The 17,643-nt window shown below is 34.9% G+C and overlaps 4 protein-coding genes across 4 annotated transcripts in view; 3 read left to right on the top strand and 1 right to left on the bottom strand.

Moving 5' to 3' along the window:
- The first annotated feature begins 175 nt into the window (after window positions 1–175).
- Window positions 176–4,344, top strand: LOC105319313 (synaptosomal-associated protein 29). The gene is made up of 3 exons (XM_011416809.4): window positions 176–502; window positions 2,140–2,506; window positions 3,048–4,344. Exons 1-3 carry the CDS (start codon window positions 320–322, stop codon window positions 3,212–3,214), a joined length of 717 nt encoding a protein of 238 aa, XP_011415111.3. The 5' UTR covers window positions 176–319; the 3' UTR covers window positions 3,215–4,344.
- Window positions 4,345–4,646: 302 nt separating this feature from the next.
- On the top strand, window positions 4,647–8,711 carry LOC105319314 (orexin receptor type 2). The gene is given in 4 exon segments (XM_011416810.4): window positions 4,647–5,009; window positions 6,734–6,872; window positions 7,367–7,522; window positions 7,525–8,711. Coding segments are annotated over 3 exon segments (1,212 nt in total). The 5' UTR covers window positions 4,647–5,009; window positions 6,734–6,853; the 3' UTR covers window positions 8,562–8,711.
- A 1,832-nt stretch (window positions 8,712–10,543) lies between these two features.
- Window positions 10,544–17,643, top strand: part of LOC105319316 (uncharacterized) — a 35,638-nt gene continuing 28,538 nt past the window's right edge. The window contains exon 1 of the mRNA XM_034483396.2: window positions 10,544–10,573. The gene's annotated coding sequence lies outside the window, so the exon portion shown is untranslated. The remainder of the gene's footprint in view (window positions 10,574–17,643) is intronic.
- Window positions 11,607–16,574, bottom strand: LOC105319317 (endosome-associated-trafficking regulator 1). The gene is made up of 7 exons (XM_034483393.2): window positions 16,417–16,574; window positions 14,558–15,174; window positions 14,361–14,434; window positions 14,072–14,183; window positions 13,411–13,452; window positions 12,656–12,792; window positions 11,607–12,299 (listed from the first exon to the last, which is right to left on the bottom strand). Exons 1-7 carry the CDS (start codon window positions 16,547–16,549, stop codon window positions 12,170–12,172), a joined length of 1,245 nt encoding a protein of 414 aa, XP_034339284.2. The 5' UTR covers window positions 16,550–16,574; the 3' UTR covers window positions 11,607–12,169.

The raw sequence follows: 17,643 nt of genomic DNA, 5'->3' as shown, positions 1-17,643 counted from the left end.
GAAAGGGAATAAATTTAATAATTTCACGACTTGAATCTGTTCCAAATACATTCTATTTCATATATTTGATTTCAACTAGTGTACAAACTAACATGTTTTACATTAGTTTAGTCACCTAACTGTTTTTCCCTTGGCAAAAATACACAGCATATAGTAATTTTTTGCTGACATGGATCATATTTATTTTCAGAAAAGCTGTCAGACACTGAGACCGTCAGTTTTAGTTTCATATTCATACATATCTGACGCATATCTTTTTAAATATATTTTAGTGAAAGTTTAGTAGTATTAGTTATATACAAACTAAGTTTAGGTGGAGATGGCTGTTTCTAAAAATTCGAACCCGTTTTTTGCTGAAGAAGATGAGGAAGACTGGAGTTTTGAAAAGAAGGAGAAAATCCAGGAACAAATATTTGCTTCAGAGGATAGGCAGCTTGATTCAACAATGAGAGCCCTGCGCAGTATTCAGGAATCAGAGAGCATGGGGGTTGCAACAGCCGAGGTAAATTATTGTTGGTATCCACAGATTGAGAGAGAGAAAGATCCAGAGATCATGCATGTAATAAAACCTGAGAAAGAGAGAGGAGAGAAAGAGAGGGGTAGAGAGAGATATATATATATATCAATAATGCAATAGAACCAGAGAGAGAGAAAGGGAGAGAGGTTGCAGAAGAATATCATTTTATATTAGAATGTGATGCTTTTAAATGTTAGGAAAAAAAACCCTGCACACTAGGTAGTTCATTAGACCTTTTAAATGTTATTATAATATATTTCATGAAATTATGTCAACTAGTTAGGTTAAAACACTTAAGATCTTTGTATGTTTATCTAAAAAAAAAATCTTCCCTCGGAGGCTCCTTTACATGTACACCAAAGCCTACATTAGTATATTTAGTAAATATTTTTTCACAACATATTTTTATCTTTTAATTGTATGCCATTTGAGCATATATGTATTTAAATGTATTTATGTACTGCATATACCGGTATTGCACAATATGATTATCTAATTTATAAACAGTTTTTATCGATTAGGTCATGTAAATCCACCTAAATACAGCAATTACTTTAATATGTAATATACTGGTATGACATTGTGTTAACCATGGCACTGTGTTGTGTATAAAAACATTTGAAATGAAAGAGAAAAATGGAAGTCATTAAAGCCAGGAAATGATTCATAGCAAAGTGTACACAACAGAGACTGTCCTATCTAAATGGTTTAGCATATATAATAAAGACTGCTGATATGCATATATCAGGTTCTATTGCATTAATCATATGTGTTAATGATGAGCTATTGTGTTCATAAATGGTCTTTAGTTGGTGTAGGATGAGGATAGTAAGATAAGATAAAAGAGGCTATCATATGAGGTATTATTTTCCTGTATGCCATGTATTTGAAAACATACTTATTAATAGTCTAAATTAAAATAAGCCAAACAAAAACATAATTGATAGGAGTTTGAAGTAAATGTTGGATCATCAGATAGAATAGCTGCAGTCTTTAGCTCTCAGTCTGAAAAAAATTTGGATGGACAACCTGGGAGCTACAGTGCTGCCCTCAGTAAAAATCTGCAATTAATGGTGCACAAAAAGTTGAGCTCTATACTTTTGGACTGTCTGATTAATCGTAGTTCTGTACACATTCTGTATAAATATTTGATTCCAAAAAACTCCTCTGACATTTTACTACAGTTACTTTTCTTGCCTCTGATATTCTTTTATTATAAAAACCATCACTAGCCCAATAAAGTGTAGTGGTGCAGTTTGTTCATGTGTAAAAATGGCTACTCTTGATCCTGATATGAATTAAACATACTTCATTTTCCGAGGTTGGTTACCATGTTTTGGAGAAAGTCTGAGGCAAGTAAAGAGATGATATCAGTAGTCATTTGCCTGAAGAATTTAATGGTTCTATTTCATTTGCACAGAATTTTTGTGTAAACAAGGTCAATTAGTTGAAAACTAGCACAATTTTTTGTGCCCAATAAATCGTTGTTTTTTAATGTGCCATAGGAGGCACTGTAGCTCCCGACCAGGTCGTCTATCCGAATTTTTTCATACCTAGAGCTACAGATAGGACATTTCAGAAATTTTTGTCCCAGATTGAAAATTCTCATTGAATAATTGTAGGAACTTCTAAGACAAGGAGAACAACTGAACAACATTGAAAGAAAAACAGATGAAATCAACCAAACAATGACAGTCACCCAGAAACACTTAAATAACATCAAAAGTGTCTTTGGTGGCATCAAAAACTGGTGGGGTGCTAAAAAGACATCAACAGCAGCCAAAGAACCAGAAACCAAACCAAACCGGTTACAGGAGACGCTAGAGAAACATAGATCAGACCAGCCAGTCCGGAGGAACCCTGACACACGCGGGTTTTACCAGGAGGACGATGACCTTGACGAAGACTTTATGAAGGGGGCGAGGACTCAGCAGTACTTCAAACCTGTCACACACAGTGCTAGGGAGGAACAGCTGAATGAAAACCTAGGTACATAATTATAAATTGTAAACCAACTTTTATTCTTGACAACTTTGTTTCACAATTCACCAGTCTGAGAGTTGAACTTTTTTCATGAGCAAGCCATTTCAATATCCATTTGGATATTACAACTAAACGACAATATCTTGTTCGCGGTGAGAAATATTCACAACTATGAGTTTATCGCAAACATTGCAAAAATTTCTCTCACGTGAATAAAAGTTGGTTAAAGTGTAAGTGTTATGCCTTTGACGTATGAGGAAGCAGTCCTTCTTTTTCTGTCACTGGCTAGTTTCTAGTGGGTGCCTAAACTTCTCTTCTTTTCTTTTATTTCCTTTGTCTGCTACCAAGTGACTAGTCTCTCAGTTTTCCTGCTGGTGTTTAGAAGAGAGCCATTTTAATAATGGCTTCTGGGTAAATCATGAGTGGTAATCATAACAAAAAGTCTGATCAGCAGTATTGAATCTGAATGGTAAAAGAGTATTAGTTATTGATATTTGTAAGAAATATGCAGAATTTATTTATGATTATTTGGATTTTTTTTTTTTAGGTGAGATATCAAATGGTTTAACAACATTAAAAGGTCTGGCCCTGGGGCTGGGGGATGAAATAGAGCGACAGAATAACCAACTGGATCGTCTCGGCCCCAAAGTGGGAAAAGCCAACGACCATCTGGAGCACCAGAACAAACAGATGAAAACCATCCTCAGAAAGTGATCTGGGAGGGGGATCTGAACTGTCCACTGGAAGTGGACTACCAAGTCATAATGCAGGATAAGGAGTTTCTCATCCACAAAACAGTGCCAACCTCTTTTACTGTGTCATTATCTGAGAAGTGAAATGAAATCCAAGAGTATGGTTTAAGTTATCATCCAGATCATCCTGATTTTTATCATTATGACTTTTTATTCACTTTGACTGTGTCTGAGAAATGGATTTTATTTTCGTTGATAAAAGTTGTAAAATTGTAGAGATGTCCATTGCTTTGGCATTTCAGATAGCATTTAATTGGTGAACATACGGGTATTGAAAATGTACATGCATGAATATGGTACTTCAATATAAAGATAGATTGTATAACCAGAGTAGATATATCTGCAAGAGAACTTGCAGGCCTTCTACATTTATCAGATCTGCCAAACATACTGGTACATGTACTGTTGCTCCAATTTGTTCACAGCTTGACATAGATGTTGTTTTCTGGTAGTTGTGTAAATGTTGTTTTTGGTGATGGAAGATGTGTCCTCATTGGAGTGATTGATTTGTGAGTGTGTTTTGAAGTGCTTAAGTTAGGTACAAGTTTATTAAATAAGTATACTTGTGAAGAAACGACTGTCTTATTGTGTACATTGTGTACATCTTGTTTACGTTTCAGTTCATTTTAAGTTTATTTTTATACCTTCTACTTCCAAGCAAATGAAGTCTGGGGGATTTTGTTGTAATAATTATGTTCACTTGTTTGATGACATGTATGTTTGTTTTTATGTTTTACAGTTGTCACTTTTTTTGTCCTTGAACTTCTTAGTTTTAAGTGTGGCAACTGAAATAGAAACCTATGTGCTCCAAAAATACTTAGTTTTTAGGCCCATGTTCATTGGAAATTCAAAAATGTGGACTTAAAAGCCTTAGGTTATAGCACTGTGATGGTGCCCTGAAAGACATGTATGTATTTGTACTGTTTTCTCTGTGTGTTATACCATTTATGTTTTAAATTCATTGTGCAATCAGAGGCTTCATTCCAATGTTATTTTATTTCATAATATGACAAAAAGAATTTTTTTAAAAATGCAATTTCATGTAACTTCATCAAATGTATATTTAAAATAAAAATCATTTATGAATCAAGACCAGTTGTTGGCTAATTTGTTGTTAAAGTAGAATTTAAGGTAGTAGATGTTGTAGATTGTCGGAAAATCGTGTGTATCTTATATGGAGGACTACATGTCATTCCACGTAATACAAGATCTATAGTAAATGTATCTCAGTATAGGGGACGAGGCGGCAACATGTACGAGTAATTATAAACAATTTTAATCATTAGATAATAACCTTTTCTCTTACAACTCATTTTCTGTTTTGTGACAACCGCCATAAACATATCATTACATGAAATGCAACCCCGGCGCGGTATAATTGAAGGTCTGACATTTACAGAGTTAGCATAGACCACGGTCATTGCAGTGTTGGTGTATCGGGGATATCAAATCTCTATCCGTGTATTGGAAGTGTACTGATGAAATGTTACGATAAACAGAAAATTATAGGTTTACCGCCGGCCTTCATTCTGTGGGTATGCATTCATACGTCATGTTACGGCGTGAGCGTGGCCCGGGGGCACCTGTTGGTTGACTCACGGGTAAGGGATCTCCGTCACATTACACACTGGTCCGTCACCGCACGGCGACCGCTGCGCCGAGGAAGTTTTTAATGTCACTGGTGCTGGGAATTTAACAACGAGATCTGTGTCGGACAACTTGTTGATTTTTAACGACTTTACACAAAATATAAATCGGTAAGTACATGTATATTTATAAGTTTATATATATATCGTTTGTTGGCGGTGAGGTTTGTAAGTTTGTATGTTTTAGTAGGTAGCTTGTCTTCCTCTTTTCTTCACCTGTGAACTACTTCACCTATGAATATCGCACATTCTAAATGATTTACGACGTATTTTTTTCTGAATTGTTGTTTAGCATAAAACTTGGATTTTTTCAAATCATATTGTGTATTATAAGAATAATTATACAAGTATACCGTGGGTCTTGGATCATGTATATAATTTTGGGGAGAAAGTAATCCCAGGCTCCAATCCCCCCTTCCCGCACACCTTTTCCCTTTTATGAGCAAAAAAACAACACCAATTGTGAACCTCTTGTAGTTTATGGAGTACGGAGTGAATCATTTACGTGATTAATTAATACTATATTCAAATTTTGGCCAAAACCTTTCGTTGCTTGAATGAATGTTGACTTTCCAATAAAATGTGATCAGAAGAATCCCACTAACTTAATAGCGTGAACAAACTCGCTCAACTAAAGATCCGAGATTTTATCTTTAAAATCAACATTTTAATTCGAGACGCGGTAGCAACCAAGTTCACTTGTATACAAATAATCAAAGTTTGGAATAAACGTTTTAAACTCTTCTCTTTGTGGGAATTGACATTTAAACATCAAATGTCTACCTAAGGTATATGATAATTATTTCTGTGAAAGGAGCGCTAAGTTCTGTAAACCGGGACCGTTCTGATTTCTTTACCTAGCACACTTAGTGTTATTAAAACCTGTACACGTGTTTGTTTATGCAATGAATTTAGACACTCCAATTCCCCACAGGATTGTCAACATTTTTGCCGAAATCTGAATCACAATATATTTGATATACAGGAAATTCAAAACAGGTATGATAGATGGTATTGAATGATTTCAATATTTAGGCGAAACTTTATTTTTTTCTTTTTGTTCGGCTGTATTTCGGAGTCCAATTTTCCATTACAAACGTTCAGTAAAAGACAGATAGAGGAAAGCATAAGTTTTTAAATAAGTCATCTAATTTCATCGCTCGTAGTGAATAAATATTTACATGTTCATGTTTTAACTGCCAAACCGACAAGCCATAGAAAAAGAAGCACTTTTTACTTCATGTTTTCCCGTCAAGCTATAACAAGCCTTCAAACTAGTGCACTTTTTTGTTCATGCTTTACCCTTCAACGTAATACGCTTTGAAAATTATGCACCTTTCGTTCCAATTTTACCCGTCAAGGTAATAAGTTCATAAAAACTTCTGCACTTTTTTGTTAGAATAAAACTTCTATTCCCAACACAAGTACATGTGAGCCGAACTCCGTGCTCGCTGACACCGCAGCACTTGTATCGGTGGGATTACCTGATTTCTCAGGGAGCAGACCACTGTCCCGGGGGTCAGGCGGTGAGATCTTGAGGGGCACTAGTCGAAGTAACTTGTTGACCCCTATACATTTTGTGATAACCTATTTAAGACTATTTACTTTTTATATAAGTACATGTATATAAGCAACAAATCTTAAGCGTAATTAACGGAAATAATGATTGGAATAGGTATAAATCCACTTCAAGCGAGTCAACTGTTTCAAGATTTGTTAGAAGTTTGTGCGACCGATTGGGTTTCACACTTAAATTCATCAACCATGCACTTAAAAGTCAAACATACAGGAAATTATCGAACAATTTAAAACGTTAGAGGTTTTCTTTTATACAGACTTTCGCGTAGATCGTTATTCTGGGAAGGATGTGGAAGCATGAAGAAACAAAGAACTGACCCAGCCTTTGCACGGAATAGTTAACTTGTTAGGTGTGGAGATTCCAAAGGACGACTTCCATGTCACTGGCAATTACTGGTAAAATTTTACTTTTATAAAAAAAAAAATACAAAATTTGTATTTACTTTGGATCATTATAGTCAAAAGTAACTACAGAGATAGATTTTTTAATAGTTTACTGGCATTATCAAATTCAAACGAAATCAGGAGAATTTAAAAATAGCTTGTCGACAAATCAAGATAAAGTAACGCAATCAAATTGATATCTTCGGTTCGTGTTGTTTGTTTGCATAATTCTTGTCCCGTACACATATACTGAGGTGTGAGGTGAGACTCAGTATAGTCCCGGGGGTACGATGATGGAGTACTGATATCGCATTTCACAACTTCATTGTATAGAAAAAAAACAATTTCTCCAAACTTTTTAAACACTCAACCAAGTTTAATTGCTTTAGCATGTTGAAATACGATTTTACATGTTATTATCCAGCTTTACTTTTTTTACTTGATAACAATAAATCTTACATGGGATATGTATCTTTACAAACTATCGTGATTCTTCTGTTTTATAGAACTTGTAGTCGAGATGGCGAATAGCACGGAAAATACGACCGAGCAGTTTTCGAACTTCAGTACTGTTACCATGGAAACGACGACTGCGGGAATAGAAGAGATTGAGGCCCAGATGTTGCTTCACAAGTTGAACGACGAGTTGGCGATGCGGTACCTATGTTGATTGGGATTTTCGGAAACATTTTGGTGTGCTGCGTTTATTGCAGTAAACCAACCAAAACCTCCTCCCATTTCTTCATTTTGAACCTTGCTGTCCTTGACCTACTGACCTGTATTATCGGAATGCCCACCGAGGTCACGGACCTGCGATACCCCTACATGTTTTACGCCCCCGCAGCCTGCAAACTTCTCCGGTTTGTTGAATCCATCTCGATCATTGGATCATCTATCACGCTCATCGCAGTGGCGTTCGATCGGTATTACAGGATCTGCAAACTCGGTCGCCAGATATCAGTGAGAAAGTCCAAGATAATTTGTGTGGTCGCTGTTGTTGTAGGAGTTCTCTCTTCATGGCCCGCCTGTCTTCTCTTTGGTGAAAAGACGATCGAACTCGGGATTCCAGGCGTCAAAGGAGTCGACTGCTCGACGGACGATTCCGTCAGACACACCATATACCCTACACTTTATTATGGTTTTCTTTTTCTTTTGTTTATATTGTGTTTAGTGTTTTTCACCGTTATCTATGCAAAAATCGGTGCAGTGATTTGGAAACGTAAAAAGGCCAAAATCGGCGAAACAATTCCAAGCTCTCCAAATGGCCGTGCTTTGAACAATTCGAACACTCCATCAGACCAGATTTCCACTGATCCAATCAGCACGGAAATGTCGTCTGAACAAGATGGCTACAACGACAAGCGAGCGTCCAGTGACTCTAAACAAGCGTTGGGCAAGAGGCCGTCCCGGAACAGCGTGCGCGTTACCAGGACAACCGTCGTGCTGTTTGCCGTGACGGTTGCTTACGTCATCAGTTTTCTGCCGTTCCTCATTGTGATGGTGGTGAGGAGCGTGGTAAAGAACTTCGAGGAAAACCTCAGCCCCGAGGCCGAGGTGGCCTACAAATTTTGCTCCAAGTCTTACTTTATCAACAACGCCATTAACCCCGTCATTTACAGTTTTCTTAACATTAACTTCCGGAAAGACATTAAAACCATTTTCAGAAAGTGCTGTTCCGCATGCTGTGGTTGTCGGAATTGAATTCCGTGACAATCGTGTTTCATTAACAGTGTTTTGCACGTTATCCATTTCTACAAAAGGGTTTTTCCCCATCACTTGTACATACTTGTTTAAGAAAAGGCATAATACATTTGTTGTTGAAAACTTAATAAAATTACTGAAAGAAGCGAACTATTGGTAATTGATGGGGAAATGAAACAGGCAATAAAGGATTTTATGTCTCAATTGGTTTTTCACACACTGTAACCACTTTGATTTGATTTGGATTTCATTACAAAGGTAGCCGTATGGCTATGATACCTAATACTTCCCGGCAATTACTTCAACACATCACCGGTTTGATGTGAACAAAAGATGCAATTCCTTTTTATTAGTCATGAAAATTCAGAAAACTACAAATTTAATTCTAAACGATAACGGAGCTGTAAATATAGAAATATACAAAAGAACCAATTCCTGTAGAGAAGTCATGAACATTCAGAAAATTTTGAACTTCCAAGTTTAATCCTAAAAGACACTACACTTTAAATGTAAAAATATTACCGTATTTAATGCGATTATAAAACACATACTGATGCGGGATTAATCATGATTCAAATGCATGAAAAAGACAATTTTGGACTGAAGGCAGGCCGGTGTTCATGAGTTATGTTTTGTATTTTTTGTTTCCCTGTCATTATTTTTTAATTAACACTGCTACTGAGTATGAAAGGTTCATATTTCCCCTTTTCCTAATTTTGATTAATTATTGAAACCATCCGCTTTCATATTAAAAAAAAAAATATTCAGTCCGATCATAAGAAGAATCCATGTTGATTATTTTAAACCTAGGCACGAAGCTGTCAGAATTCTTGCACACATTATGTATCCACACGTAAACGTACAGATCGAACTTGCAATGATTTTCCCTCATGTGTGCACGTCAAACGATATCTTAAACTTCAACCGATATTTGTTTTGGGACTTTTTCCGTAGTTTTATAGATGAATTGTGGTTTCGTTATTTTTCGATGCTCATAATTTTTCGTATATTCTATCCATGAATTCAAATGTTCGTTGAATTAGGTAATAAACATAAAACACATTTTCATTCCCACTTAGAACGACAATTGTTCACGAATTTAAAACGTTCCCCTAGAACTGTAAAAGAACTAAATTCAAAGAAAAGAACAGGGGCATACAAGGCGTTGTATATCCCCCACTCGGAGCAATGAAGACGAACGAATTTCAATTAAATTTGAATATTTATTTTTGGTTTGTATGCATTGTTTTAAGTTAAATTTTCACGATATTGTGCTTTCGTTTGATAAACACGACAGGTAAAGGTTTCAAAATTACCGGTAAGCTACACAGCGTTTTATGCCAAAATCTTGGATCATTCACTTTTCTAAATTGCAAAATTTAGGTATGAATGGGTCCTGACTCCATCTTAAAGTACCTTTTGTAAAGAATAATTTTTTATTTATTTTCATAATTGATTTATTAAATTGGAGTCTAGACCCATCATGGGTCAAATTCGTGGTTCTCGCCTTAAACGTTTTATCTTATTAATTATTGCCAACCAGTTAGATTTATTCACCCGTTATCTATTGTGTTACCGTATCTCACTATTATAGGCGGAGGCTCGTAGTCCATCCTTCTCGGTTAAGAGGGTGTTCGAATCGTATAGACGGCGTTTTATTCTTAATTCATTTGCTTTTAAAACATTTTTTGCCTTTTTATTGAATTATTATGATGAAATATCTTATACCATTTATATAATGACGCTATTATGTAATGTTCATTTTCTGTACACACAATGTCGGATAAAAATAGCGCTAGCACAGATTTGATATAATGCTGTAATGTTTAGAAAGCAAACATATAAAACAAAGGAGATAAGTACCAAGTGCATGTATAAGTGTATAATATTTATTTGTCGGAAAATGCAGTTCTATATTATACATGTACTTGTACTGATGCACTCTTTCAAGAGTTCAGATTTTTGCGAGTTGGCTTTTATAGCAAACAAGAGACAAGTCATTTCATCACAAGGTGAGCTGCGGACGAGAGAGAGAGAGAGAGAGTAATTTTTGTCACGGACAGACCCTGCTTGGCTCCGTAGAACATTATCAAAATAACGATAGAATAGCTTATGTACACGGACCAGGGAACCATCTTCATTCTTGCTCCCTAGTGAAGTCTCCACAGTAAACAAAAATAACGGTTACCCTTTTTTTTTGCTAGATACAGATGTATACCATACAATCTATACTGCTAATCAATCACCGGGATTTGGGGGCGGTTTGGCGGTTTGAGAGTTGTTGTCTATGGCTCTTGTACGATTTTTTTTAGCATCTAATGCGATGATCAATGTCTTTTGGTTTAGGCTAATAAGGTGAATGATATTCCCACCCTCCAAAATTAACGGTTTGTTTTAATACGCATGCAGTTCATAAACACTTACGATTGTGTACTTTGTGGCTAGACCAAGTTCTCATGAGATCCTTCTCGTATTATTGAATATACTCGAAATATTGAAACATTTATCCTTCATACTGATTTGTGGTAACATGAAAATTTCTACATTAGGTTATTTATTATTCGCTCAAAATGGAAGGCCAAATTACGTTTCGTACCAAAGAGCGATAACTCCCGTGAAGAATGGAGCCCATAACTTCCTATACCATACAATCTTCATAAATCATCCAATTCAACCACGCTTAAAAAAAATTCTAAATAAAAATGTAGTATTTATAGTCAACCTAAAGGTATTCTTTAAATCCAAGTGGTCGAGAGAATTTGAATTCAGCAGTAACATTGCTACACTTTTTCAACTTTGGTGTCAAAGTCAATTGCCTATAATTACAGATGGTGGAGAAGGCATACTCAAATTAAAAAAAAAATGAGGCAATTTGCATGACAAGCAATTACCTAAATAAAAACAATAAATCAATGAGCAATTTTAGCATCATTTGATATTTATATCCAGTATCAATATGAAGTGGGGCCAGTGTAGGGGACACACCCCACTGCCCCATGCCCATACAAGACCATACCTATCACAAGTCTAAAGAGGAAACAGGAATCAGGAAAGTACTCTATGTATTGATCTAGTACATGTTCATATTTGACTCCTTATAGCCTCCACAGACTCTTTATCAACAATATCATAAGTAGTGGTTACTCAATGAACAAAACACTTGTCATTTATATAAATATATTGTCTGTGTAAAAGATTTTACATAATGCTATCAACTCAAGATTACATGTACAATACAGGAATTGTATGACACTTAAAAGTCTAGACCTATATCATAAAAAACAATCTCCTTTTATTACTGACAAGAAAAATCAACCAAGAGATCATTTTGGTAGACAATGACATGGCTGTTCCTCTGATATAGATGACATATATTCAAAATTCACTTTAAATCTTGTCGCATGATAAAATGATATCAACATATTTAAAAAAAAATGTACATGTATTTCTTTTTTGAGAAAGAAAATTACAAAATGTGTTGTAAACATCTAGCACATCCCTCAATACTGAATGCCACTTGTTCATTTACATTCACAATAATGGTTATGTACTTTGTGTCATCATTTTACAACCTTCCTCAATCTGAACTTAACCTTTGTCCCTTCAGGTCAGCTGTTATTATTCTTAGGATCTGGCTTTTGACTCGGGTTTGTGTTTTCTTCAGTCTCTGTGACTTTGTCTATTGATTTCAAGACCTGAGACATGACTCTCAAGTTCTCTACTCCGGACAACATTTGTCTATAAAAAAGAAAACATTACTTACTGAAATCTATGTCAACCATGAATTATAAGAATTCTTTTAACCACTAGTATGCATCCATAATAATGGGATGCTATATCACACATAACACAAATGGAAGTATTGTACAGTTAAACCCCATTACACCAAACTCCATGGGACTGAGAACAATCTTTAAATATCTAATGACATTAAGGTATGAAGATATTAAGTTTAAAATACTTAAAGGAAAAGTGGTTGGGGAATTCAGATCACTTTGACATATCCATGGTATTCCAGATATCAATGTTCAAGACACTGGAATTTAAAAACTTCATATCATTTATATGCCCTCCTCGGTACAGATTACACTTACTTCAGATTTTGTTCCGCTGCTGAGACAACTGAAGATAACTGCTGAGACACATAGGAAGTCCTCTCCTTCAGATCAGCTAATCCCTTGTCCCCAGACTTTAATAGTCTGTTCTCATTTTCCAGATATGTGACTCGATTCTACAACCATATTTCATCATCATTCAATTTTCACTTGCTTGCACCAATACACAATCGATGTATTAACCTATGTTATGATTTATTTATTCAGTGTATTACACTGCACTGACATGACAATGGATGTTTACGCAGTACTCTTACAATAATGTTAGCAATTTTGCATAAAAAAGGCTAAGTAAAATGGATTTATAGATATAAATGTGCTTAAGATATGTTATGAAAAGAATCTTAGACGTTTTGAGTTAGTATATGATTTTTATCCAACTCATTATTGTAAATTCCTAATTAAACGCGAAGAATTAAAGCACATCTCACAAATTTTACAATCTCACTTTTATATATCAGGCAGATGTAAACTATTTGAAATTACGATAAAAAAATTCCCTGTTCCCAATTTTTCATTCCTGCGATTTGATGCAAAACCATTGAATAGCGGAATTAAGTACTTGTGTAAAATAAGGAATCTACAGTATGTATATTCTGTCCCTTTGTCAAGTCTTGGGGATAGAAAACTGACAACTTTTTGATTAAAATTTATATTCCATTACAAATCATGAGACGTTTTATTTCTATCTCAGTTGATGGACAGGCAAATACCTGTATGGAAGAATACCTTACCTGTAAAACAGTTGACTGGTTCTCTGCTGCTACCGCCCTTTTCTGAAACAATAAAAAATGCATTCACACAGTCTAACATTACTGATCAATAATTGATATCTTTACTGTCTTTTGTAATATCACATTAACTTTTATATATGCAAAGTTTGAAGCAATCATACTTTTTTTTAAAAACGTTAATCAACCGAGTAAAATAGATTTCCGATATTTAATCCGTTCATTCCTTCACTGCTTGTCACTACTTCTCTTTGTAAATGCGCTGATAGCTCGATGATGCGATGAAATGATGACAATAGCATGATAAAGACCTAACGATGATCCGAAAGAGCATCACATCATCGCTATCACACCATCAAATTATCTCTATCGAACCATCTCTTCATCATAGCATAATCATCGTATTGTAATGTCATTGCATCATCATCATTGCGCTATTGCACCATGGCTTCATCTTCATCACATTATCACACTATCAACCCAAACGTAAATGGTGCAATGATGCAAAAGTGAACTACATGGCCCTATCTGGATTCCATAGTTTATTGACTGGCCTTTTAAGTACATGAACTGTGATGTTCAGTAAGTTTATTCACTAACTGTGTTATTTATAACATGTTTGTTCAGTTTTTCGTTTATAGTACTCTTTGATTTGTTTACTTACCGTTGTTGTCAGTAAATTGGCCTCAACTTCTCCAAGCATTTTCTCCATTGCAGCTGTGTCTTCTGCTTCCTTTTTCTGGGCAGCTTCCATCTCTTTTTTTAATTTATTGCACCTGTGTTTTACCAAATGATCAGATATTTCGTAATATATAGAGGTATATCTTATACCGGTACATGTCAACAATTTATTACTTTCATATGCATTCATATCAAACCCTATATCAATTATCATAATGAACAATGTTTCATAAAGAATAATTTACATTTTAATCTACGCATCATCTTTTTACCTTTTTGTTTCTATCACATTTCTACTTCTGGCTTCTTCGAGTTGTTGTTTCAGAATTTCATTTTCTGCTTTCAGCTATATCCAAAATTTTAAGAAAAAATGTTTTTTACTGTCAGTGACTCTTACAACGAACAATTTGCTAAATCAAATAAATCATAAAAAATGTATCAAAATTTCAAAAAAATAAAAAATATGTACTCTTTCATTTTCCTCATCTTTACTCCTTGTTCTCTGTGGACCATTGGGTAAATAACCCTCTGGCTTTGGCAAGCTAATCTCATTATCCGGGAGACTATCCGTGTTTCTTAATATTCCATCAGTAATAAAATCTGGGAGTCTTGTAGGAACATGAGGGCGATTTGGCATAAAGTCTTGTTCCTCACTCTTATTTTGAGTTACCTCCCCTATCCCAGAAACTAAGTCACTTTCACTATTGTTAGGAGTGAAAACGCCTTTAGCCCTAAGGCTATCGGTGGAAAAATTTCTAATCTCATTACCAGCAGCCGAAAACGGTTCATTGAATGAATTAGTATGTCTTCTTGGAATTGATTCCTTGGGAAATCCAAGATCTGGGAGGGGAAGATCTAAACTGGTTGGGAGTGACGGCTCAACAGGACTCTCCTGGAAATGATCTTGGACAAAATCCGGGAGATCAGTGGCAAAGTCTGGAGTATTCTGTGAGTTACGCTGAGAGTGGTGAATTTTGTTATTTCTGTCTCTAGAATTGGAACCAGATCCTGATGATTCTAAGAATTTTTTAAATGAAAAAGGATTTTCATCGGGTTTCTTCTTTTTCTTTGTGTTACTTGAAGTATCTATGAATAAATGAGAAATGTAAGATTTTCTAATTTGACATGACGTGTACAAAACTCTATATTCTGTCTATGTATGAATCAAAGGCAGTTACAAACACATTTGGAAATGCACAAAGGTTTATGTCCAGGACTGCCACTCCTCTCAAACAAGAACCTAATACATGTACATGTATCAGACCCATTTTCAATGAAAAAAAAGACAACAGATCATCCCAATTCTATCACTAACAAATTCCCAAATGCAATACATGTAATATTAGAGATAATATTGTAGAACTACATACCGGTATATTAAAATTGATGAAATAGAAATTGTTTGTCAACACAATTTGTGCTGTAAAACTTGGGTTTTAAACAGGAAATAAGTAATATCATGATGCTTAAAGAAAATCTATTTTCATTGATAATATACCAGTTAGTAAAACTTTACTTTCCAAATTGAGAGGGACCATGCAGTTTTTTTTATGAATATCTGCTGTGAAAGCCCTGATGTCTGAAGAAAGAAAGGAGAGTAGAAGATAGATTTAAACAATCAACCCTTTGAATATAATTGTGTCACTGCTCTTTTTCATGGCAAATTGATGTTAAAGTTGGTAGAAAAGTAAATGATGTACCTATATGAATAGATTGTTCTTACATCATATTTCATAAAAATATGTAAATATGCAAATGGTGTAACCATTTGGCTGAGCGCAGATTTTTATGGTTTGAAACTCAGGCAGTTGGATCCACCTCCCTACTCATTCCATAACCCAAAGTTAAACTAAATTTGGGAGCTCAGTCTACATTATGACGTCTTGTTTCTTATGGAAAATGTAAAAGTTGTGTTTTCGGAAATGGCTTTACCCGCCTCTGGCTGCACTCAGTATTAATTTGCATTGTAAAAGAGCAATACCGTAGTAACCCTAAAATATTATATCAGTGTATAAAATGTCTTAAGCTACACTGATTTAAGTTTATTCAATTGGTAGCCCCTAAGACAGTGTGGTGAGTTAAGTTGCTGTATGGAGAAGCACTAAACGGTTAAACTAAGAACCATTTCAAGGTTATGTCAAAACAGAAGTACTAATTTTATATGTTATGAGCATTTGTAGAGAATTGATGTCAACACAGAGGGAAAAGGAATATCATGACCGTATAATTGTCTAATCCAACACCAGCTGAACGTATTGTCAACACATTATCCACTGTTGTGCTCTAATCATCCATCTTGTTTACAAGAATTCTTTAGTAATTTCATACCTTTCGTTTGTGTTACAGTTTCCTTATTCGGTGCTGTATTCTCTTCTTCTCCCTTTTCAACATTTCTATCTTTAGATTTCACAAACTTTTTAAATGAAAAAGGATTGTTTTCCTCTTCTCCGCCTTCTGCCATTGGGATAATAATTTTCTGTAAGTCGATCCCGACGGATTTGTTCTATTTTTTTAATTACATTTTCGAATTCGAAATGTATAATTTATCTAAAAAAATGTTATTTGTAAACAACGGTTCAAAAAAACAACTGTTAATATTTGATGAGTTGATAATTATCGAATTTTAATGATAGTTTATGGTCAGTAAATTATAGTTATCAGACATTTTTAATCAGCAAGGCTTCGAATTAAAACAAAGTCTACGCGGAACAAAATCTATAAATAACGAAAGTAAAAGACATTTTATCTGATAAATGCAAATCGTAAAACTACGATTGGCGTCGGAACTGGGAGCCAGGGGTTTAGCTCCACCCCACCGCCACACGATTTAGTAAATATAGACAATTATCATATCATAATGAATGACTGAATCAATCAATCAATAAAATTTTTAAAGTGTTTTAATTCGGTATTTTTGTTTTTTGAGTTGGTTTCTGACAATGGTTGTTCCCCCCCCCCCACACACACACACACCCACTTACACCAGCAATAACCATGCATCGCAAGTGCATTCGTAAACTATATATAGCGAAAACTATAGTTGATTTAAGTCCAACAGATCGTTTACAATCATATTAAACGTTTATGCTATTTCAGTTAGTCAATTTGCAGGCACGGAGCATCGGGGGGGGGGGGGGGGGGTGGAGGGTAAAAATTATAAAAAAATTGACAAAAATAAATCTCACAACAGAAGTTAGGAAAAGGATTCTTAGCAAAAACATGGTTTTTTTTTGGCTTGTCACGGATAATTCTATAGCTCCTCCCCTCTCCCCAACTCACATCAACAAACGATCTATGGTACATACATCCCTGTTTTGGCATGCCATACACGCATCTAAATTGTGTTTCTTTACGTGTTTAAAAAATGTTCATAATCATGTTTAAAAAAGAAAGAAAAGATATCATTACAATCATTTGACGCTTTATATAAGAAAAAAAAACACCAAAAAAAAAACCATAAACAAAAAAACAAAAACAAAACAAATTAGCAAGGCAAAAAATAAATAAATAAATAAAACTGTTCAAAATTAAAAAATATTAAAAATTCTTCAAAAG

This window comes from Magallana gigas, chromosome 3 (assembly GCF_963853765.1).
Source record: "Magallana gigas chromosome 3, xbMagGiga1.1, whole genome shotgun sequence".
NCBI classification, from domain to species: Eukaryota; Metazoa; Mollusca; class Bivalvia; order Ostreida; family Ostreidae; genus Magallana; species Magallana gigas.
This window is presented reverse-complemented; position numbering and strand designations above follow the sequence as displayed.